Source organism: Manis pentadactyla, chromosome X, assembly GCF_030020395.1.
Source record: "Manis pentadactyla isolate mManPen7 chromosome X, mManPen7.hap1, whole genome shotgun sequence".
NCBI lineage: Eukaryota > Metazoa > Chordata > Mammalia > Pholidota > Manidae > Manis > Manis pentadactyla.
This window is the reverse complement of record NC_080038.1, coordinates 22,897,708-22,923,749: the sequence shown is the minus strand read 5'-3', so window position 1 is coordinate 22,923,749 and position 26,042 is coordinate 22,897,708. Positions and strand designations below refer to the sequence as shown.

The 26,042-nt window shown below is 35.2% G+C and overlaps 1 protein-coding gene across 1 annotated transcript in view; it reads right to left on the bottom strand.

Moving 5' to 3' along the window:
- IL1RAPL1 (interleukin 1 receptor accessory protein like 1) overlaps window positions 1-26,042 on the bottom strand; it is a 1,269,227-nt gene that overhangs the window by 1,079,512 nt on the left and 163,673 nt on the right. Inside the window, exon 2 of the mRNA XM_057495499.1 lies at window positions 247-352. Within this exon, the coding sequence (XP_057351482.1) occupies window positions 247-328 (82 nt within the window). The 5' untranslated portion in view covers window positions 329-352. The remainder of the gene's footprint in view (window positions 1-246; window positions 353-26,042) is intronic.

Genomic DNA, 26,042 nt, shown 5'->3' with positions numbered 1-26,042 from the left:
AAACTTTTGGTATTGAATCCATTCCCATCATTGTAATTAACAAAATATGCCACATTTTTTTTCAACCTAGTCCCTCCTTTCTAGTTTCCTATGAGTATGCTCTCTTTACTTAAAGATATCCCTACAATACTTTCACAATATGTATCCCCAATTAGTCCTCAAGCTCTCCACAAATGGCCCATGTGTGAATGTAGCACTATCACGTCAAGCCATAAAAATGAGAGAAAAGGAGAAACCACTGCTTACCAGAGCCTCTTTTGGTCACAACCTTCAAACCCTGCGTGAAAGTAGCACATAAAAGAATCAAGTGTGGAATCGGAGCTTTCATCTTCCAGCTCTTAAAGGCTGTTCTCTAAAGCAAGGATAAAAAAGGAAAACATACATTTAAAAAAAATATGCAGCAATATTATAAGATTTCTCTTAGACTTTTGATCATGCATGACTGAGGCAAAGAATTACACACAAAAAAACAGTATGAGAACAGGATCTGTATATTTTCCCATTTGTTATGGTTCCTAAATTAAACCAAAATGACTAATTCCAAAATATGGCTCTATAGGTCCCCCAAAATGTTTTAAAAATCTTATAGTCAGTTGAGGTTTAGAATTTCTATCTAGAGGACTAGTTGTATTTAAGTAAGTGGGAACAATGCCTTCAAAAGGATTATTTCACTAACAATTAATTTTTTTTGTAAATTACCAGACATTAACATTGTTGACTGTTCCATGCTGCAACCAAAAACAGTTTTATTCAGTACCACTCTTTCCACTCGAAATCATATATTCTATGCCTCCAAAGATTTAATTATCATTTTATAATTCTCTTTTTAAAAAACTCTAAAAGACACTTCAAGAGAATTTTAAGACTTTTGTCTGTATTGAAAGAAAGTACACTATCTATGGAACCTCCAGAGAGATGCATCATTTCTTCCTATTACAAGGTTCTCCGAGGGATACTAGAAGGGACCATTAGCCTCATGTTTGGATTTCAAAAGGGGGAAATATTTCATTTGAAATTAACCGAAATGAGCACCGTCTTCCTCAGAAAATCACCCATCTTTTATTTTCATCTAAGAGTGAAAGAGTAGAGCTGAAAGACTAAATTTCAAAAAGTATCAAGTCAGAACACAGTTCAAATACATTGTCAATCCATGACAGCACAAGTTTCTTTGCAAGACAGTTGAGGACATGATATTCAGCTTTCAATCACTATGACTTTATTAAAGATGAGGAAGTTGAAATGGTGATTTAACAATCACATTTTTTGCTCTCCTAAGAGCCCAGATACCTGTGAACCTTTTTAAATGATTAATTCATTCACGTTAATAAAAGTCTGTTAAAACACATTTGAATTCACAAAACAAAATGAAAATCCATTCACTTGCAGTAAAGTGTTACCATCATCATTTCAGTCAGAAAGTCAGTTAATTTTTTAAATAAGCATTGCTAATAAGCTATTTTAACTCCAGCGTTACCTTTAAATGATGAAAGCTGTTTCAGCTTTCTAACCAAAGACCTTGAGTTCACATAAAGCCATAAATGAAACCCAGTCCGAAAAGTCAACTCATCAGACCATCTGATGAACTGCCACATTAAAGCGCCAGCCTGAGTCATGCATTCCTAAAATGCAAATCCCATTTTCCAGCCACCACACTAACGGGAGCTGCAGGAAATCTTCAAGTTGGTATCTTCAGCCTTCAAGTTAGCAGTGAGAATCAGTTCCTCTCTCAGTGTGAGTTTAATCAGTCAGTGATGCCCAAGAAACTCCAGGATCTAATTGTACACTGCAAGACCTTCCAGCTTAACTATCTTACTACTTTACTCTTGTTCAAAATACTATTTCCTTACTCATTGCATTTAAGGCATACCAGCTAGTCTGCAATTCTGTTTATTAAATTAAATTGGTTTGGAAAGCATCAATTTGGTAACATCAAGATCTTTAATTGAATTTCTTGAAACATGTACTGGGGGGAGGGAAATAATTACATAACATTTCACAGATTTAATGCCTTGGTCAATTACAGACCTCTTTGAAGTCACTTATTGTATCTTACATTGAAAGATTAAACATGTCTAGTCATAGACATTTGAATTTTGCTGTATTGGTTGTATAATTAAAATTCTTACCTAGAAATCACAATCCAAGCTATATATAAATATTTACCAAGGTTCTTATATGTATTTTCTTATTGTTACACAGTAGCTCCTACTATCAATGATCTGATTTCAAGAAGGTGGATGGACCTGAAATTATTGGCTGTTTGCTGTTAAGAATGCATTCACCACTTGGCACTTGGCTTCACACAGACCACTACTAAATCTTATGCAGAATGAGCATATCACAGGGGTTATGAGCAATAGGTCTGTCTAGGTTCTTATCTCAGTTTTGCTATCTATCAATTGGTCAAATTCTTCATTTGACCAATAGGTATTATTACAGTATATACAGCATAGGGCCTAGAATAGCACCGGCACACAGAACAAACTCAATAAATGAAAGCTGTTGTTGTCACTGTTTTTACTGCAGCTGATTGTTGTTGCCATTATTATTATTATTAACAGTACTGTAATAGACCCAACTCACATCCTCTCACCTGTACAACTTTCTGTATAGACCAGCTTTCCTTACATCTTACTCCAAGCTATTAGCTTATCTCTTTCATTATATGTCTATCTCACTTACCAGACCAAGTTCCTCCAGGTTGAATATGTGTTTTAATCATCATTTTATATCCAATGCTCAGTAAATATTAGCTGAAAAAATGAATGAATGAAAGATTGTGGCTGCTATTACATGCAGTTGAATTTTGGCATTCAAACTCATCATCTGATAAACACTTATTAAGCACATACTAGTTATAAGGTGCTATGCTATGGTGCAGTGGGGACACAGACAATGCAATGCACTCTAATAAAGAAGGCTCACAGACCAATAAAGGAGACAAATGCTTACCTACTTAATTAGACTGGCCCTAGTGCCATATGGTGAGTATAATGTGCGGAAGGAGTAAAGGGAGGATCTATTAATTCTGCTCCAGGTTGGGTCTGGTGAAGTCACAGGAAAGGGCTTTTAGAGGAAGAAGCATTTCCGCTAGGTCAGGAAGGAGAGACTTTCTAAAGGAAAGGGAATTCTGGCTCTAGGACAAAGGATAAGTGACATTGTCAGTCTGATAGGCAGAATAATGCCCACCCGCAAATGTGCTCACATGCGAATTCCTGGAACTGGTAAATATGTTACTTTACATGGCAAAGGGACTTCACAGATGTGTTTAACTTAAGGATTTTGAGATGAGAGATTATTATTTGGTGAGCCTAATGTACTCACAAGTATCCTTATAAAAGGGCAGTGAAAGAATCATATTCAGAGAGAAAAAATATTAAGGATGAAAGCAAAGGTCAGAGATTGGAGTGATGCACTTTGAAGATGGAGGAACGGGACATGTGCCAAGGAATGTCTATGGCCTCTAGAAGATGGAAAAGCCAAGGAAATAGATTCTCCTCTAGATCCTCTCAAAGAAATGCAGGCATGTCAACACCTTGATTTTAGACAAGTGAGCCAGTGAGTCTTAAGCTTCTGACCACCAGAACCGTAAGATTAAAAAAATTGGATTGTTTTGAGCCACTAAGTTTGTCGCAATTTGTTAGAGCAGCAATAAGAGACTATTAGAGAACAGTGTAAAATGCCAAGTTCCAGGAGTGAAGTGCAAATAGACTGCAGGCTGCAGGCTGGAGTAAAAGAAGTTGAAGATGTCAGTCAGTAGGACTGATCACAGCATGATATGCTAGGTAAAAAGTTGGGACTTTTCCCACAATGCTTTTCACTCCTATTCTGTCTAACTTCATCATCCAAGAATTTCAAGCAGCTCCACTTTCTTTACTTGTTAAACCATGAAAACGTGTATATTAAATGTTTCCTCAGAATACATGTGATGACTTGCCCAAGATTCTGACCTGCTCCCCTTTCACACAATCCTAAGATTCTTTGCAGCAAAAATGACAAAGACCCAACTGATGCTTATAAGTGAATAATCTGAACTGTTTTGGAAAGCATAGTTTGAAGGCAGAAGAAATGAGTTAGCTGGCAGTGGTACAGGAAGACAAGGAAGAGGGTGAGCCCTAATGCAGTAGTGGTGAACACTGGGAGAACAGAAAAAATATGGGAATAAAGCGAGTCTAGTGACATTAAGTGACACTAAAAGCAAGCTTTAAAAGTGTATCTGAGGCACATAGTTTGAACAACTAGGTCTGTTATGACACCATTTACTAATATTTAGAAATAGAGAAGACATTTTGGGCAATGAAGGTGGAGAAATATACAAAATTATATTTGGGGCATGTAGATTTTAAACTACCTGTAGAATCTCCTGTTGGAACTGTCTTATACTTAATTAAAAATATTAGCCAGAAGCCCAGTAGAGACATGTAAGATAACAACATTGTAATTGCAGCTGAAGTTAAAGAAATAAGCAGAAAGAAAGTATAGAAAACAAAGAGAAGAAGGCTTACACTTTCAGGTCTGGAGCTACAAATATTTATAAGACAGGCCAAGGGAATGAAAGGGAAAAAAAGTGTGAAAGAGAATAAGGAAGTTAAGAGAATGTGAATCAGGAAGGAGTTGCATCAATGAAGGAAGCAAGGATATTTAAAGACACAATCAGCATAGCTTATGTACTGTAAGGACAAAGAGAGAGAACTGGCTTTAGGGTTAAGATGTTACTGCTGATATAAGACAGCCCTTTAATTCGACAAATGGGGCATAATCAGAAAATTTAAGGAGGAAAATAAGCTTCATTTGCTTGTTTCTGAAAAGTAGGATGTGGAATCCATAGTTGAAAGATAAGAAGTTGAAGGATAACTATAGTTGAGAATAGGTAAGAGCAGGACTTCCATGTAAACTGAAGCAAAGAGAGACAGAGGCAGAGGAAGGAGGTGAATCTAGAAAGGAAGGGACATTAGTTTGGGAAACTGCAGACAGCTCCTTTCATAGGCAGTAGGAAAGCAAGTCCACATGCATGAATACAAAGTTCAGTCTGGAAATGAAATGGAGGGAAGCTGCACTCCTGTGTTTTATTCCATAAAGCAGAGAGAACTGGCTTTAGAAGGAGAACTGTATGGTGGGTTAGGCAACCTACTTCATCTCTGTAAGTCCTAGTTTTCTCATCTACAAAGCATGGACATAAATAAGTACATGTTTATTTATTTCATTTCACTTTATTTCTTTTCTGACCTGTTTGTTCCCAACATATGGAGGTAACAAATACCTACTTCAAAGTTTTACAACCTTTAAACAAAATAATTCTCTTTATGGTGCCTACCACAGTTTTTAACAATGACATTTCACTGTAGACATTTGAAAATGCTAGCTCTTTTCCTACGTCTCCTTTCTCTCTATTCCTGGCTGGTATGTAGTAATGCTCAAAAAATGATCCATTATATTTGATTTAATCCTTGAAGTTTTTACATTACTAAACTCAAGATCACACCAATTATTCTTTGCTCTAATCACAAATTTAAGTAGCCATTTGTGCATGGTACAGAGTATTTTACCAAGCATAATTTACATAAAATAATGCATGATAAAGTTGTGGAATAGATTCCCTATGGAGAGGATAAACAGAGGTGCTTACCAGCTCTGTAATGAAGTTACAAAAAAAAAAAATCCTCCGTATTTAAAATAAGCCCCAAGGAAAAATTTGTTTCTTGCATCATGACCCCATGACAATTATCTTGAAGAAAATCAACTACTAACAAATTATGAAGATGTCTGTACACTTGCTTTTCAATTTTTTTGAGTGCCTACTATGTTTCAGATACTGTCTTAAATACTGGGGATACAAAATCATTAGGAAATGGTCACTGTGGCCAATGATCACATGAAAGAGAGACCTGAAAATCCATGATTAGAGCAAAGGGACAGGTGTTAGAAGAAATCTCTAATCTATGGAAGACACTCAGTGTTGCCTGGAGAGGTCATGAAAAACCTTCTCAGGTAAGGATGGCATATGGGCTGACTTTGGACCAGGATAGAAAGAGTTCAAAAAGTGACAGACAGGAGATGACAGGTAGAGGAAGGCAAAAAGAGTACATGGTGCATTTGAAAAAACACTAGCAAAAATAAAACCATATACCTGACAATCTCTTCAATACAGGTTAGGGATCATCAAAAATAAGTTTTCAGTCACTAGAGTAAGTTTTAACATATTGGCCCAGGCACAGGTTCTGGTTTTTTGGTTGGTTGGCTGTTTTAACACAATTCTAACCAGCTCATTCATTGCAATAAAGCTTGACAGGCAAGGGAATATTAAGGTTCCAGATCTTTAGCCAAGCTTCTATATTGATTTCCAAAAGTTAACTCACAGTATGACTAAAAGGCCATGGTTTCAATGAAATCTTCAGTAATATGGTTCTTGACAGATTCCCTTACAAGTTGATGAAGAATATAATACTCAATAGTCAAATAACTTTGTCCAAAGTGCATGTGCTCTTCATTAATTATTGTCCTGAGAATACACACCACCAAGTAGTTTGCTATAGAACAACCTGGCATAAAATGCTATGGATGTCCTGCAAATCAACAAACTGGAATGGTGGCTATAATTATTAAGGGGTAACTGGTACACCTACTGAGTGGCACTAGGTGAAGCTGAAAATTTGTAGAAGAATCCTGGAAGGAAAGGGTGTTCTAAATTCTCCTCAAATCTGGATCACATGCTTCAGCAGGTGGGAAGCCAATGGTGTTTAAGGAACTGTCAAAACCAGTTTTGTATTAGAAAGAGTTGACCAAAAATTCTATGCAATCTGCTAAGAAAATAAGATCAATAATATATACAAAATCAAAAGTGAAAAAAGAGGATATAAAGTATATAATGACATAAAAATTTAGAATACTTTGAATTTTACTAAATTGAAAACTTTTACTGAATGAATGGTTTTCTGGGAATGTAAATTATCAATATTTACTAAACAGAAGAAAAACATGCTGTAATGGGGTATGTGGTGGGCACTTGATGATGGGGTGAGTCTAGTAATCATAATGTTGCTCATGTAACTGTAGATTAATGATACCAAAAAAAAGAAAAAAAACATGAAACAAATAGAAATCATTTAAAAATTCTAAATACCATTAAAGTGTAAACTCCAAGAATTTTTGACTACAGAAAATAACACAGATGAGTACTTCCAAACTTTCAAGGAACAGAGTATGTTCCAAAGAAAAGAAAATCATGGTTAAGATTTTAAAAACATAGAAAACCTTAAAAAAAAGACAAAACAAATTATTAGAACTAATATAAGGAATTTAATTAAATGTATAAAACTAGAATACCACTTGCAAGGGTAATGTTACCTCTATTACTTAGCTTTTATCTGTAAGTCCTCAGCAGTGACTGAACCAGAAAGTAAAAATAATAGACTATAAATAGAAATATTAGAAAAAGGGAAATGTAACATTTCCATTATTTATAGGTTATGCTTATAAAACTAAAAATTTTATTACACTGTAATTGGAGAAAAGTCATGTGCTCCAAAATGAAAATATTGACCACTTTGTCAATGTTATCCAAAAAACGCAGATTTTTCAAAATTGACATTTACTTTTGTCAAAATTCAAATGGAATTTTTAGTTTATTTCTTGAAAATATAAATCTAAAATTTGAATGGAAGAATAAAGAAGAGAAAAATTTAGAAAAAAGAAGAGGAATTAAGTAGGACTTGCCCTGCAAGATACCAAAATGTATTTTAATTCTAGGCTAGCGCAGTGAAATACAGCCACAAAAATTGATAGACTTATTAATGAAAGATATGTACGACATTGCACCAGATATCAGAATACATAAAAAACAAAACATGATAAAAGAAGCATATACCACTGAACAAAGAAATGAAATCTGCCTGCAGTAATAAAAATTCTGAGATGCCCCCCAAGATTCCTAGCCCCTGATGATCAAACCCTGTGGAATTCTCTCTGAGTAGGGATGAGGCCTATAAATATGATGGGATATCACTCCCATAATTAGACTATGTTATATGGCAGAAATGAAGAGGTTTTGTGGTTGTAAATAAATCAACTAAGATGATTTTAAGTTAATCAAATGGAGATTACCCTGAGTGGGTACAGCCTAGTCAGGTGGCTATTTAACAGAGGGTTTAGACTAGGTCACAGATAGAAGATATCAGATAAATGAAACAGCAGAAATGATCTCCAATTGGTCTGGAGAGGACCACATATGAAATGGTGTATAGCCTCTAGAAACTAACGGCCTCAGTCCCAGTGCCACAAGGAACTGAATTCTGGTAACAACCATAAGAACTTGGAAGAGGACCCCAAGTCTCAGATGAGAGTTCAGCCTGGTTAATACCTTGATTTCAGCCTGTGAGACCCTGAGTACAGGACCCAGCTAATCTGTGTTCAGACTGTTTACCCACAGAAACAATGCAGTCTATTAAAATACATTATTTTTTATTTGTGTATTTATTAAAATAATATATTTGTATAGTTTTAGGCTACTAGATTTATAATTTGTTATGCAGCAATAGGAACCTAATACATCACCTTAAATATCATAAACCCAGATAGAGATTTAAAGAGAGATACTTAATAAAACATTATGAAAGTATCTTACTACTAAAAAAGAGGACTATTAAAGTAAGTTGTAGGGAATACCTATAAGATAAAATACTATTCAGTCTTCATAAGTATTTTTGAAACTAATCATTTGGAAAAATAGTCACAATAAAATGTTGAGATAAAAGCATAATACAATGCTGTATATAGCATGATTCTTATTACGAATATAAATGATAGAAAAATGACTAGAAAAAACTGCATTACAGCATATATTATCTTCAAAATTTTAATTATACTCATTTTGATTTTCCTCCACATTGCTATATGTTCACCTAATTTTTTTAAAATGAACATTCACCACTTTTCATAAAAACATGTATGTTTGTATGTTTTTTGTATCATTTGAAGACTTCCTAAGAAAGGTTTTGAGTTTTCATCAGTAGATGAATGGATAAAGAAAATGTGAAATACATGCATGCATGCACGCGCGTGTGTGCACACACACACAGGAAAATTATTCAGCCTTAAAAAGGAAGGAAATCTTTCAATTTGCAACAAGGATGGACCTTAAAGGCATTATGCTAAGTGAAATAAGTCCAACAAAGAAAGACAAATACTGTATGATCTCACTTACATTTTGAATCTAAAAGAGTCAAACTAACAGAAGCAGAGGGTAGAATGATTATTGGCAGAGTCTGGGGAGTGGGGGAAATGGGGAGATATTGGTCAAAGGGTACAAATTTCCAGTTACACAGGATGAAAAAGTCCTGGAGTTTTATGTGCAGCATGGTAACTATAGCAATAATACTGCATTGTATACTTGAAACTGGCTTAAAGAGTAAACCTTCAATATTCTCACAACATAAAAAATGATAGTAATGTGACTGTTAAGTAAAAAAAAAAAATCCTAATTTCATCCTATGACTATACCATACATATTTAACCACATATCTATATGTGACAAACTGTATGCATCATTCTTTCTCTGTATCTGTGATTTGTTTCATTGATATCAACTCCTGGAAGTAGATCAAGGTTTTGATTTTTATGTGTTATAATTATAACAAAATGTTTCAAAAATATGTTATTGAACCCCCTCCCAAAAATGATAGTAATGTGAGGTGAGAGATATGTTAATTCACTTGGTTGTGGTAATCATTGCACAAAATACAGATACATATATCACATACATATATCAAAAATACACATATCAAAACTAAATTGTACGCCTTAAATATAAACAATTTTGGTTTTTCATTATACTTCAATAAAGTGAGAAAAATACTAAAAAGATAAAAGTTTTTATGGATCAAATTATCTCAATTTTTTCCAGGCTGGATGATTTATTATCATTTTAATTCTACAAGTCAAAAATGTACATTTTTCAATCCAAGAGCCATCTGGATAAACCATTATGCTAAATATTTTGTCACTACAACAATTTCCAACATTCTCAGTCATAATATCCACTTTAATGGGTAACTAATAAAAACACCATGATAGCAATCAGAATCTTGAAAAGTAGAGTTTCCTCAAAATACTAAAAATAGAAGTACCATACAACCCAGTAACTCCACTTCAAGGAATTTACCTAAAGAAAACAAAATCTCTGATTCAAAAAGACATGCACCCTCTGTTTATTGCCGCATTACTTACAATAGCCAAGATACGGAAACAACCAAACCATCTTATCAATAGATGAATGGATAAAGTGTGGTACATATATACAATGGAATATTATTCAGCTATTAAAAAATAAGGAAATCCCACCATTTGCAACAACATGGATGAACATAGAGGGTATTATGCTCAGTGAATAAGCCAGGCAGAGATAGAAAAATACCCTATCATTTCACTTATATGTGGAATCCAAAAATAAAACAAAACAAAATGAACAAAACAGCAGGAGATTCACACACTGAGAAGTTACTTGTGGTTACCATGGGGGAGGGGTTGAGGAGGGTGAGTGAAACAGGTGAAAGAGAAAAAGAGGCACAAAATATCAAATAATATAGTCATGGGGATGAAAGAACAGCATAGAGAATATAACTCAATAGTTCTGTAACATCTTTCTGTGTTGACCACACTAGTTGGGGTTAGGATTTAATAATGTATATAACTGTTGAACCACAGTGTTATATACTTCAACCCAATATAATATTACATATCAAGTGTACTTCCATTTTTAAAAATGTAAAAAAAGAATCTAAGTGAAATAGATTCTGGATAGACATATATTCATACACACACCCACACATTTCCTGTTCTGTTTATAATACCCATTAAATTGTTCCAAGCAGATAATAGGCCCTAAGTAGTTATTGGAGAGCTGGAAGGATGAAATGTATACTATAGAAGAGTTATTCCCATAAGTGCATCCACATGATAGTACTCCAAGGAAATATTTGAGACTCTGGAATGAGGTACAGGGATTATTGTATATCCTTTTAAGGGAAAGCTGGAACCTCTGAGATTATCTGATCCTAGATGTGCACCTGTATGTTTGGATATTCCATTTTACAACTCTTTAGAGATAAACTGAACTTCTAGAAAGCTAATAGAAATGCAAATAGTTCATTAAGTATTATCTTTGACATGTACTCATTTTATGTCATGACTTTTTTTTGAAAATCATGCTTTATAACTACATTATGATAAAGTTAGTCAGTAAATGCTTTGAGATAAGGAAAGTAGTTTTCAAAGCTTAAAGAAGACATTACAATACACTACCTTTGGTTAGATTTTGTGTTCTAGTCAGGGCTTAGTATCTTAGTGTTTTAATCAAGAAACTATGTGAACAACGATATAAAGACAACTTCAAAGCAGTTAAATAAGAGATCAGTGGAATTGCAAAGATGCATAGAAAAAGTCCATTTCCATAACATTATCATCAACAAGAATGAAATGTATTTTGAGACACTAGGCTTTTCTTTCAGCTTTGGAAAGGCTGAAGAACTACCCCTCTTAGGGGAATGATGGCTGGGATGTAGCATCCTAGGAAAAGACATTAATAGCAAAAGGTCATTTGCAATTCACACATTCATCCCTTGCAAAGTCCAGAGTTGCTCAGGCTAACCAGCTATAGGTTAGAAAAGTCCTGGCACTAGCTGATAATTGTCTGCAAAGACAAACCTGAAGAAATACACAATGAACGTGGGTCAGTGCATACACTCATAGGTAAAAATACCTGTGTTTGAAGTCTAGCTCAACTTCTTATGAGCTAGGCAAACATGGACAAATTAATAATACTTAATATGTCTATACCTCGTCCTCTCATCTGTAGAGAGGGTAGGGGAATAGTCTCCACCTCAGAGGATTACCGTGAAAATCAGATACAATACCATATGATTAGCACTAAACATTGGTGCTTAATTGGGCATGTATTACCCTTTAGTTATAAGATACCGAACATTTACAGGGCTATGCTGATAACTATAGCCTTAACTGAACTAGCTTTATGTAATAATTCCAAACCATATTACTGGGAATTATGTGAAATGGAAATATTCCATATGCTGCCAGAAAGTTCCATAAAATTCAATACAGCTCATATTTATTTGGTGACAGGAGAAAATACAGTAAATGGATGAACCCGACTAGCTAAAATGGAAAGTGCACTGTGCACAAGAATGGAGAGTATAAATAAAAACACTACACAGTTCCCATCTGCCACTTTTCTAATTCACCTTTCTTACGCTTTTCATATTCATCATGCCCTCCACTGTAATTCAGCTGCAAAAGCTCGTACCAAAGAAATTTTTTGGGTTCCAAAGTCAGCAGATTGTATGAGGCAAGTGACAAAGCTGGGAAGGGAAAGGAAATATATTCCATCATCGCTCTTGTAGGCTGCAAACATGATCCTAGCTGAGTGGATTTGTCCTCCTTTGTGAATTCTTCCTGCCAATATTTGATGGATAAACCTGACCCTTACCACATTTCTGTGTATTTAAAATTCAACATATTGAAGAAACTTACTGCAACTCTCAAAAAAAAATGGCCTTATGTTAATTAGAACTCCAATCTTTGATGTTTATTATATGTTGTAGAAGGTTTTTTAAATTTTTATTTTTCCAGTTAAGCTCAATACACCTACAGCAGTAACAAAAAATGAGGAGAGAAGGACAGTGAGAGAAAACCTAAGGCAGCGCTCCTCAACCCTGGCTGTATCTTGGGATCACATGGGGAGCTTTCAAAGAGACTGATGCCCCAGGTAATGTCAAGTCTGCTTGTCCACAGACCACACTTAGAACAAGAAACATCTAAGCAACTGTACTTTTTAGAGTTCCCTATTGCAGGGTTTCTCAATGCTCCTATTAACATTTGGGGCTGGGTAATTCTTACAGGGGCTGTCCTATGCATTGTAGGGTGTGTGGCAGCATCCATGGCCTCTACCCACGAGATGCTAGCAGTACCTTTCCCAAGTTGTCATAAGCAAAAAAGTCTCCAAACATTGCAAAATGATCTGTGGCATGGCTGATGCCTCCATATCACAAGTTCAATCACTACTCAGAATAAATAGCTCTGTCAGACAGAAACATCAGTCCTAAGGCCATGCAACACAGCAAAACTGGTTATCTTTTATAAAGGCACTTAGTAGTCACCCTTGGGTACTCAGTGTGAACATGACCACAGAAGCTACCAGGCAAAGAATTATAAGCATTTTTCCTATGCTCCAGTAGGTCCTTACAATCCTTCTATAAAGGAAACAGAAACTAATGTTAAAGCTTTGTACTTGTTTTAAAATAACTTAAAATTAAGGCAGTGAATGCATTTATGCAAGACAGAATAATGGTCCCCAAAGATGGCCATGCTCTAATCCCCAGAATCATTGAATATGTTACCTTACATTGGAAAGACATTTTATAAATGTGATTAATTTAAGGATCTTAACATGAGGACATTACCCTGTACTCCAAGGTGAGCCCAGTGTAATCACAAGCGTCCTTACAAGAGGGTGACAAGAGAATTAAAGTTAGAGAGAAGGCCCTGTGATAACAGAAGCAGAGATGGAAGTGATGAGGCCATGAGCCAAGGAATGTCAGCAATAACCAGGAGCTTGAAAATTGAAGGAAACGATTCTCCCAGAGCTCCAGAAGAACCAGCCCTGCCAATACCCTGATTTTAGCCTCATAAAACTCAGTCCATACCTCTAACCTGAACTGAAAGAATAAATCTGCTTTGTTTTAAGCCACAACATTTGTGGTAAGTTGTTACAACAGTAATAGCAAGCTAGCACAACACTGAAGAAGCCAGAAACTTTAACGGAATATTCTAGTTTATCACTAGCACTTGCAGATCATTGTGGTAGTTATTAATACATTTATATCTGATTTTGCATATTCTTCTTTCAGTGTTCATTGATAACAACTATTAACCTTTGGTGAGCACTTACTAAAGTGTATCTAAGTGCTTTACATGGACTATTTTGTAAAGCCTTACACAGTTTTAATCAGGTAGATGTTATTGGTGACTATATGAAGTACCTTTATCAAGGTCACACAGCTAGAAAACTACTTTCAATGTCTTTTACAGGAAATATTTTAAATAGCTACTAATAACTAAAACAGAGTTACTTCTGAGACCTCTGAAGCAAATGTATCCACAAACAAAAACACATATGACCCATAATCCAATGATCCACATGTAGGCAGGGCTACTATTTCTTTGGACACTGTGCACTTACAGAGTCCATGCATGGACTGATACTCTTTCCATATGATATTTATGTGGTTTTCACCTAAGTATTTGCTACAGTCACTCAACTCAGAGGTTTTTACTATGTGAGGCTCTCGCTTCTTTATCGCAGGAATGCATTATCTCTTCAAAGAGAATATAAATTGCTTTATGCCTGTCTGATCCGGTTGCTTCTGAACTTCCCAGCACTTAGCACATAGCATTCCTTGCTTGGGATTTTTCTAAGAATTGAATTCTAAGATTGACTCTCTTTCCCACCACATATAGAAACACTACACATACATTCTTGCCAACTTCCACAAGTTCAGATGATCAGAGGTAAATCAGCATTTGGCACCAACTACTTTCCAGTATCCATTTAGCAGTTCTGCATAACATCTTTCACTTTCAGGCTGTAATAGGCATACAGGCATACCTCATTTCATTAAACTTCACTTTATTGCACTTTGCAGATAATTGTTTTTTTTACAATTTGAAGGTCTGTGGTGACTGTACCTAAGCAAATCTATCAGCACCATTTTTCCAACACCATTTGCTTACTTCATGTCCACATAACATTTTAGTAATTCTGACAGTATTTTAAACTTTTTCATTCTTATTATATCTGTTATGGTGATCTGTGGTCAGTGATTATTATGACTTGCTTAAAGCTCAGATGATGGCTAGCCTTTTTTAGCAAGAAAGTATTTGTTAATTAAGGCATGTGCACTGCTTTTTGTTTTAGACATAATGCTATTTCACACTTAATGGAGTATAATGTAAACATACCTTTTACATGCACTAGGAAACCAAAAAATTCATTTGACTCACTTTAATGCGATATTTGCTTTACTGCAGTGGTATGAAACTGAACCCACAATATCTCTGGGGTATACCTGTATAAACTCACTGACCAAGATAAGCCATGTGCTATCTTAGGTATCAGAGTACTGCAAACATAACAGGAAATAAAAAACAGATCAAGACCCTTCCTTCATGAAGCTTACATTCTTGCCAGGCTAAACACAAGCAGACAAGTAATGCACTTCATGTAATGATAAATACTGTGAGGAAGATTAAATAATACTATAGGATAGAGTAATGTTGAATAAATGTTACTGTTTTAATTTCTCTAAGCTTTTGCCTATAACTTGGGACTTAAATCATAAGGAAGTGGCAGTCACATGTGGATATGGGGGAAAGACCTTCTAAGAGAAAGAGCATATGCAAAGTCCATGAGATCAGAATAAGCTCCACACACTTGTACAACAGACAGAAGACCAATATGGTTGGAGCCAAATGGACAAGGGGGGGGTGTATGGAAACAGACAGTGCATGAAGAACAGGCTGGGACTAATTCATGTAGGGACTTGCATTTAATTTTATTTTTAGTGAAAAGTCATTCAGAATATAAAGAAGAGGACACTTGTGCATTGAACTAGGTCACTCAAAAAGGTATGTTGAAGTCCTAACCCTGGGTACCTATATAGGCGACCTTCTTTCAGAACAGGGTCTTTGCAGATATAACAAGTTAAGATGAGATCACATTGGATTAGAGTGGGTCTTAAATTCAATTACTGGTGTCCTTATAAGGAGAGACACACAAACACAGGGAGGAAAGCATGTGACCATAGAGGCAGAGGCTGGAGTGGTGCCTCTACAAGCCTAAGATTGCTGATATCCACAAGACACCAGGAAGAGGCAAGGAAGGATGATCTCCTAGAGCCTTTTGAGGTAGCATGGCCCTGTTGACACCTTGATTTTGGACTTCTAACCTCCAGAACTATGAGTGAAAAATTTCTGTTGTTTTAAGCCACCCAGTTCATGGTAACTTCTTGAGGCAGCACTACAGAACTACCATAGTCACTAATAAGATATTATACATTATTTTAAAATGCAAAAATTTATTCATACAAATTATTTTTTATATTTATTCAAATGTATACATTATTTTACATCTAAGTTTAAAAAATTTTTAAACTTATAATTTTAAAATATGCATTATTTTTAAATGTGAAAATTGGACTACAATGGAAAAAAATTGAAAAAAGAGATACTAATTAGGTTGGAGGCTCATGTAGTAGTTCAGACAAGAACTTATCCTGGTTTAGACTAGAGTTTTAACAAAGATAATGATAGAAAATTGGTGTACAACTTGGAGATAATAGTAATTGGAGTTATCCTAATATATTGGGTGTGGTCGATGAGTAAAAATGAAATCAAACATCACTTCCAAGTCTGGCCAGAGAACAGAGGTGCATTGTGCTACCTTAGATGGGGAAGGAAGGGGAATAGCAAGTTTGGGAAGTTATTAGGAAGACATGATCCTTTTTGGATACATTGAGTTTGAGATGCCTATATCATATCCAATTTAATTTATTAGTATAGTAGGCCTCTAATAATGCCTGCCTCTTGTCATTTATGATCTTCTGTGATCCCCTACCACTGAGGGTGGGATGGACCTAGTGACTCACTAAGGCAAAAGTGATGGGATGTCACTTCTGAGATTGTTACAAAGAACTGATTTCCACACTTTGCTGGCAGTTTCTTGATACTCACTTTGATGAAGCCAGCTGCCATATTGACAGCTGTCTTTTTCCACATGGAATAGCCAGCCCATGTGGCAAGAAATTGAATGTGGCCTCTGGCCAACAGCCAGAGAGAAACAGTCCAACAACTTTTAAGGAAGTGAATCCTGCCAACTACTACTGAGTGAGCTTTGAAGCATATCCTGCTCTAACTAAACCTGAGATGAACACTGCCTCAGCCAAAAATCTTGATCACAGCCTTGTCATAGACCCTGAGCCAGAAGATCCAACCAAGCCATGCCAAGATGCTTAATACACAGAAACCATGAGATAACAAATGTTGTATTTTAAGACACTAAGTTTTGGGCAACTTATTTGATGTAACAGTACATAACAATACAGATGGGAAGGACGTGGGAGAAATCTGAGCTACAGACATATATTTAGGAGGAAACAGATGTAGTCACCTGTTGAAGGGAGATAGAGAAGAGGGCTCATGATTGAGGCCTTGAACTAGAACATAATGAGGCCAAACAGAAAAATAGGGATCAGAAAAAAAGTTCCTGGGAATTAATGAGATCAGAAAAAAAAAAAACAGGAAACTACTTTGAGATGAAAGTTGTGGCCAAATGGGTCATATCATGCAAAGATAACACCTAAGATGAGAACTGAAAATTGACCATTGGATTTAGTAACATAGTATTCACTAGTAACCTTAACATAGTCATTTTGCAAGGAATGAAAACCTCTCTAGATTTGATTGAGAGAATAGAAAGTGAGATAGCAAAGTTATTGTATAGGGAAAACTCACAGAGGAGTTTTTCTGTGAAGTCAATAGGGCCGCAGCTCAAGAGAATGTTTTCCTTAAGATATGTGAATAGAAGCTATATTTGAAGGCTCATGGGAATGATCCTATAGCAAGAGATAAATTGGTGATGTAAGAGAGCTGACAATTGAAGGAGCAGTCTTTGAGAGAGTATTTGAAAACGTAAATATTGGGGTTGACTTCAGATAGTAGCAGGCAGATTTCATCTACTCTAAAAGGAAGGAAGAGTATGCTGGTAAATTTAGTGAAATAAATGTGAGCTTGCTCTACTCCAATGCATCGTTTTAAAAAATTAAGTAGGAGAAAGGGTAAGCTAGGTGTTCCACAGATGAGTGTAAAAGGTATGAAAAGAGAGTAGGAAGTTTAAAGATAGAGGAGAATGAAAAAATAGTATCTCAGTGTGGTAAAGTGAATGTCCTAGAAAAGGAGGATTGTGCAGCACTGTTGCATGTCCACTGAGACGTGATCATAAAGTCAGAGGGGTAGTATGATTTATTTTAGTAATGTTCAACAACTTGGGTGAAGGCAGAGAGCACATGGATAGCTGGGTTTAACGTAGTTTGGAGTTGTTTCCAAGTGAGTATAACAGAAAAATGAAGAGGCAAGAGTTTTATGAGTTTTACGGATTCTAATAGTGTTGGCCTATGAAACTGCACCAATAAGTTGTTCATGTATATGATGTCCATGCCAGAACCATATCTTTTTCTAGCAGTTTAGACCTGTCAATATGTCATGCTAATTGAAAGCTAACTTGGTTCAAGTAATCCCACAGAACAGTTTCATGATAATGATTAAGAAGCAGACACACATAATTTGACAGATTGAAAAGATCCAGTTCCCGTTAGCTGCTTGTGTTTTAACTCCCTGGGTAATATACCCAATGTTTGCATTTAAGAAAAAATGCTTTCAGGCATGATGGGGTCTAAATACTCTCAACTTTGCCTGCCTGGAAGCTAGTCTACTGTTCTCTCTCTGTTAACTTCAATGCAAGCTATGGGCTTGACACTGCAATTTAATAGGATTTACAACTTATTCTTGGAAAAATAGGCACCATTTTAAACTCCAGTAGATATTACTGCAATTATGCCAACTGAAAACCTAATTTTGAGAAACCTATGGTCTTCAAGGAAAATAGATTAAAAAAAATAGTTTCTCATCAACATCATGCAGAGAACCACGTCATCAACTATTTACTAGATAAAACATGTACTTGAAATGTTGTACGGGGCAACACGATGAAAAAAACCACACTGATATTATCACCCCAAATAGCACTATCTCACTTCCCCTGTTGAGGGCATTTCTCAGTCGATTCAACATCCCTCCGTTTTCCATCTACCAATAATGAAATGCTTTGAGCCAAAAGGGTAGAAAGCCCTCTTAATCCATAGTTGGCAGTACCATTAAAACCACTGTTTTTTCACCTAGTATTTAGCATTTATCTTCTTAACAGTTCTAAGCAGTTTTAGTTATAAAAGCTAAACTATGTTTCATGAGCAAAACTCAACCCTTGAGAATCCTTAAAGTTATTTGTAATCCATTGACCTACATTTATTTGATTATTTGTAAATAGGATATATATAAACTATTGCTTTTACAGTCTTATTTATCTAAAAGAAAAGCCTTTCAAAACGTCAAGTCTAAATGGGAATATTTAAAGGTGCCCTTGAAAGGCATTTCCCAATACCACTGTACCAACACAGGCCGCCCTGCCTTTGCTCTTAAAAGTTCCTCCATTAAAAGATGACAGATTTGGGAGAATTCCAAATCTTCTGTATTATAATATATACATGCTTTGTTCCATCCCACTCTTGCTTTTCAGGCCACTTCACTTAAAAATTTAATTCATAGTGACTGGCACTCCCACTGAAATTTGTCTGCAACTCATATATTCCAGCAGTTACTATCAAGCATTCCTTCCATTTGCTCACTTCAACTTTCTCCCCTAAATGCATTGCTTGTTAGAAATATGCTGGGTTGACTATTTTCCTGCCAAAAGCTGAAGATTCTAATTAAATAACTCAGAGAAAAGCAGTCATAACAAAAAGCTAAATTACAAGGCCTTGGGAATGCAATTGTTTCCAGGTGGAGAAGGACAGTAGGGATGGTATAAATGTCCATTGGCCTCTAGGAAGAGACAGTGGCATAATGAATAGCCAGCTGCCCTTTGTGTCCTAATCCTGGGCTTGAATCCAGTGATGTCACTTCAGGGAAATAAGTTCATATCTTGCAACTGATTCTCTGTACAAGAATAGGAAATATAATAATGGCTCTGCCTGTCTCAAAACACTCTATAAAGTAAAATATTATCATGCATTCCACATGTGACACACTAACACTGGACACTGACTGGAAGATACTAGTTTGTATATGCATCAGTTTCTAAATACCTCAATTGATCCCACTTATATTAACCCATTTTTCAACAGACATGAGATGGCATCCTCATTAATTCTCATTTTGTAATTGGAGAAACTGAAGTCAAATTAATTATAATTAGACTACTTCCAAAAACACACAGGATTGCTTTAACATGCCAATTTAATGCATGATACACAAGTCTTCAGCCTTCAAAAATCATCAATAGCACTGCTTCCTACCTAAGTGGTGGTAGCTAGAGGTTTTTAAAAAGCAAGTCCATGTGTCTAAATCACCACACAACAAAGTGCTGTATTACTTAGATCTGTAAAGTATTGCCTGAATGGCCTTGTATATATTCACATGCATAAGCAAGATTGCTTTTGAAACATATTGTAAATGTTGGAAACATAACACTTTAAACTCAGAGAAAAGTCCAATCAAAGCTTGATTATTTCGATTAATCTAATGGACTCACCACCAGAGGCTGATGAAGTTTAAGCTTGAGGACCCTTAAAATACATAGGCCTCTTTTTAAAACCCTGTACTCAATTTTATAGTTGTAATTTTGCATCCTTTTTTTCTTATAGAGTAGGCCAAAACTGTATAAGCTTCAGGACCCATCAAAACTAGATTCTTCCCTATTCACCACATGTACTTAAATTACTCTTACTCCTTGTTCCAGCTGACTAAGCATTTGCATTTTTCTAGAGACCCCAAAACACTGAAAATATAATGAAGTAACAAGCTCTTACTCGTGATATGGTGAAGACAGTCCTTCTACATGGATTACCAGATGGGAATTTACAGCACAGACTTTTAGAAAGGAGTGTTGATGTATGGAATAATAGGAAGAGCAGTAACTTGGCAGTTAAGAGACCTAGATTAGAGCCCAAAGTGTGCCACACCCCCTACTAACATTAAGAACTTCACCAAGTCACTTAACCTCTCTAGGCTTTAATATCCTTATCCTTACGATGAAAGATTTGGACATTTCTTCCTGGAACATTTAAAATTATATAATGTAGGAATATTCTTAAAAGCCGAATCATTTTAAACTCCACTTCACATTACAATAAAGAGATGCCATGGCAACAAGGGAACTGTCTCTTCCTAATTTCTACATCCAGGACCCTTAAACAAGGTGTCTCCCAGAATGATAACTGGTCTGCCTACTTCACCAACTTGAAACACAAGAAGACATAAACACTGCATCACACCATGCTTCATCAGAAGGTCAAACATAGTCTATATGTATTACTTCATGGGAATAAGGAAGCAAAATTTTACATGTAAATTATTTCCAATATTTCCTTAACTCGTTCTCATGAAAGTGATATTCAATATATCCCAGTATCATTAAATACTTAGTTTATGGATAGCTACCTTTAACATGGCTCATCAATTGCATCCCTTCCATATGTATGTGTCATTCCTCCGCTGAGAGTTGGAATCTATTCCTCCACTCCTCTTGAATCTGGGCGCCCTTTTGGCTCATGTGATCAGTAGAATGCAACAGGAATGACATTCAATGTTCCATGTTATGCACCAGTAAGTAAACAGAACATTTCTTATGGTAAACCAAACCCCTTTTTACTTTTTTTCCCTTTAATTTGTCTATACACTATAAATACAGATCTTAACTCAACTCAGATCGTTATACTGTCCCTTGTCATTTTTTTCCATATAAGGTATAAAGGAATTGGTCTCTGTGGTATTTCACTTCATACTCAATGACTTCATTTAACATTGCACCTTTTTTTTTTTTACTAACTATGACACTCTTTTGATAATTTCTGTTGTATTTCTTGAAATATTTATTGGGCCTACCTTCTTAATTTCAGGTATAAAACAAATGAATATACAAACTTTACACTCAAAGACATAGCTATTACAGTTAAACTGCCATATATAACAGAGAGCCAATTCAACAGGCTACAAAAATTATCTTAAAAGCAATGGTATACCCATTAGGAATAGTAATGAATTGATGATTTGGCATACAGGCTACAGTCATGAAATTCGTAATCTAAGTATGAAACTGATATTGACACTCCAGAAGTAAAAAAAATATACAAACCAAACAAAGACCACTTATTTTTCATACAGTTTTACTCTATACATTAATGCTAAATTAGAACAAAGGGAGTTTCTTTTGCACAGCTCTTGGAATTCCTCATAAGGTTTATGACTGGGACGTGCCAAGAGGAGCTCACAGTACCAGTTCTCAGTGTCATAACTGTACTTGGAAAGAGAGCCAGCTCTAAAATAAATACTATCCAAGCGTCAGATGTGTTTGTAGATCAACATATTGACTTTTGTATAATACAAAATAAAGATCAAAGTGCACAAAATCAATGTAGTCAAAATGATGGAAATCAGAATTTTATAGAATTAAACCTGTAGCTAGAGCTCTAACTAAACTGAATTGTATTTTCATGAACATAAAATCAGGGATGATAAATAAAAACCTATATTACATGTTTAATATTCATGGACTGTTTGGGACACCTGAGAAATTAGAGCCTACTATGTCTTTTTAAACACATAAAAAATGCCACAATGGATTTATTCAACAACACTATGATCTTCTATGTAGCACATCTATCCTAGGTATGCATATTTGCATGATACACACACTGAGCAATATTCTTTGGTTAATTAAAGGCTAGTTCTGTGGAATATAAATCCTCAGACTTCCAGAAGAGCAAGAGTCTGCTTAATGTCAGTGATCATTTAACACTTTTGCATTATATTTTAGATAATTTCTGAGTTGTAAAGAATTTCATAAGTCATTTCATAAAACCCATGTTTAGTTCTTAAATACATATATATACATTAATTACACATGTGCATGTGCACACAAACATGCTACATATTCAGACAACATCCAGATATACATGTATACATATCAGTCCTGAGTTCCTTCCACTGTACCCTCTTCCTCAGGTAAGTCAGCTGAGAAGACATTGAAAAGTTCATACAAGTATTCAATTATTTTTCCATTTCTGCCATCTCAGGTATCATTTCAAAAAAAAGTATCAAATTGGACCATTGATGATGGTGGATTTTTATGACAGAGAAAAAGCTATATCACTAATTAGAGAATGTCAATGACATTGCTATGCCCAAGTCAAAAATGGGCTATTTAAACCAATATATCCTAAGGTAAATTGACTGTCTGGGACACCTGAGGAGTTAGAGCCTACTATGAAAGAAAGTCTTGGTGATTGTAGGACTAATTTCTGATTGATTCCTAATTTTCAAGGAATTACTAGTATTTGGGTTGCACAGACATACAGGTCCAGATTCTTGGACTCTAAAACCTTTTTCTTTTTAAGTTCCCATTTAGAGGATTGAGTCACTGTAGAAACCACAGCTTTCTGTGGCTTCTTTTTGCAAAAATGTAGAATGCATTTCTGCTTTGCCCCATCAGAGGGTCAATTTGAAAAAGAATCACAAAGGGTCACAGATCACTAAGATTTTTCATTAAGATGATGCATTGCTGGGCATGTATTTTTCTATTGGGTACAAACATTATAATGAGATCTTTCCTTCCCCCAAAAATATGAAGACATCCTCTCAAATGGGAGCTTTGCCTACATACCAACTTGTGATTTTCTGAACAGTTTTAAGAAACTTTATTTCGATTTTCCTCAAGTATGCCAAGGAGGAAGACTGGGTAAAAGAGAAATTAATAAACTTGTCCATATGTTTCTAAAATTATATCTACAGAATCCTGAATCTCCAAAAAAATCTAGCTACTATTCCATGGTATTTTTCCATATGAAGACAGAGGTTATATGAAGTTACCAATACTTTACCATTTAAGTCAGTATAAGAATATTAATTTTCATATATCCAAATTAAATTTTCATCTACATCTTAGGAATGTACATATCATCCAAAGAGAAAAGGAAAATACCAGAAAATGGTACCAACTTAGTACTATCACCATTAGCTGCTTTTTCCCATTTACTTTCTATTTGACTGATTTTTCCTTCTATAATTTAAATCATTGCATCAAGTTACTTAAAATTTTCTTCATAAAGATCACTAAATTATCAATATTTGATCAATATTACATAATATGTGCATTTATAATTAAAATAATTGCAAAAACTAAAAAGTTATTACTTAGAGCAAGGGTAGGCAAATAACAGGCAATGGGCCAAATCCGGCCCATTGCCTTTTTTAAAAGACCCACGAATTAAAACAGTTTTTACATTTTTAAATAATTGGGGAAAAATAATAATATTTTGAGACATATTAAAATTATATGAAATTCAAATTTCACTGTCCATAAATAAAGTTGTACTAGAACACAGCCATGTTAAAGATAGCTTCCTATTTGTGAATTAAAACAGCTTTTTGGTCCTTTGATACTATCTATATTTGTTTTCTAGATGAACAGTTTTCAGAGAAAATGTAAATCATGAAAACAGCACATCCAATGGCTATATGACTGAAACAAATTGTGGGGTTTTCTTCCCACGTATTTGGATATCTGAAAGCTTAAGTGACTTTCAGAAATGGTGTAATCTTTATGAGAAAGATTTATTTATGCAATATTAGGCAAGTAAATTACTGAGTATATTGAGCAGCTCCTGAAGTGCCTGTATTTCATAGTTGAGGAGCATGTGGCCATCTTGAAAGCTACTAAATAAATTTATTTTTAACTCAATCACCTCTATAGTAGTAATATAGAGTAAGAAAGTGACCTTTCTGATTTTCAGCCTGACCTCAGATAAAATCATTTAGGACGTGGTACCAAAAAGAGATTCTTTGGATAGATATTATGATTGAGAAATTGACAGTTTTGTCTCAACAGGTTAGATCTTTACAAGAAAGAGTAAATTTATCTCTCCATGTCAAGCCACAAATCTATATGAAAACAAAATTGTTATAGGCTACAATCCTTAATCTTCAATCTATGGAATAGCTCAGAGGACACAGTAGGCCACTTTTCAGTAAAAGTTTTTACAACACAGAACAAACAACTTTCCCAGCCCTCATCATGTCTTCCCCTTCCCCCCAAAAATGAGGTATTTGTATCTTCCTCAGTAGAAAACCAGATTTCAACAACAGTCTCTCCAGCTCTGACAATACATATTCCTTTCTCAAAAATCTTTCCTCTTCCTAAATAATCAAACAAAAGTTCACTTTCAAAACTTTGGGAGTGCCTTTTGCTTTCTTGAGGCAATACAGTCTCCAGTGGTTACTGAACTATGAATTCAGCCTGTCGGGTTTGAATCCACCAGCAACTGGTGTGATCTGCTTAATATCATCAATATCCTCTAAGTCTCAATATCCTCATCTGTAAAATGGAGGTAACAATAGAACCTACCTGACAGGGTAGTTTTGAAGATTATATGAGTTAACACAAGTATATAGAATAGTTTCTGGCACTTGGTGGTCAGTATGTGTCAGCTATTACCAGAATTTATGATTTTGTAAGAAGTCATAAAAAGTCTTCCTGAAATCGAGTCACTTGTGCAATTTCCCCATACCAACTATGGAAGAAAATGCCATGTCCCTTAATTTTCCCCAAAGAGTTGATCCATTTTCCTTCAGTAAAGGCTTTCTTCTTCCCATGTTCACTGCTTAACATATGATCAATCTAACAACTGCATAGCTCTATTTGGCAGGGAGTCCTAACCCCCTATAATACTTTCCTACCACAGGGGAAGAACGGACTTTCCTTATTCAGGTGATTGTTGAGAAGGCAGGAGCTTGGAAGAGAGATGAGGAGGCAGGCTGCAGTAGGAGAGAAAATGCTTTTTTCATTGTCTCTTCCAAAAGTAAAACTTTGTCATTTGTGTCATTTTAATTCAGCTTTATTGAACTATGTGCTTATTAAAACATCTGATATTTAAAAGAGTAAACTGAAAATTAGCATGCCTTATTTTAAAAGTAAATCAGTCCTTGCCTTTCCTACTTCAGTATTTCAAAGTATCAAATAAAACAAATTATTTATTATGTTACTTTAATTTACTGAATATTCTACTGATCTGAGCTCACTGTATGTCCACAAATAATTACCCTATTAGAATCATCTACAAATGAAAAAGATACCCCAGTATTTTACTCTA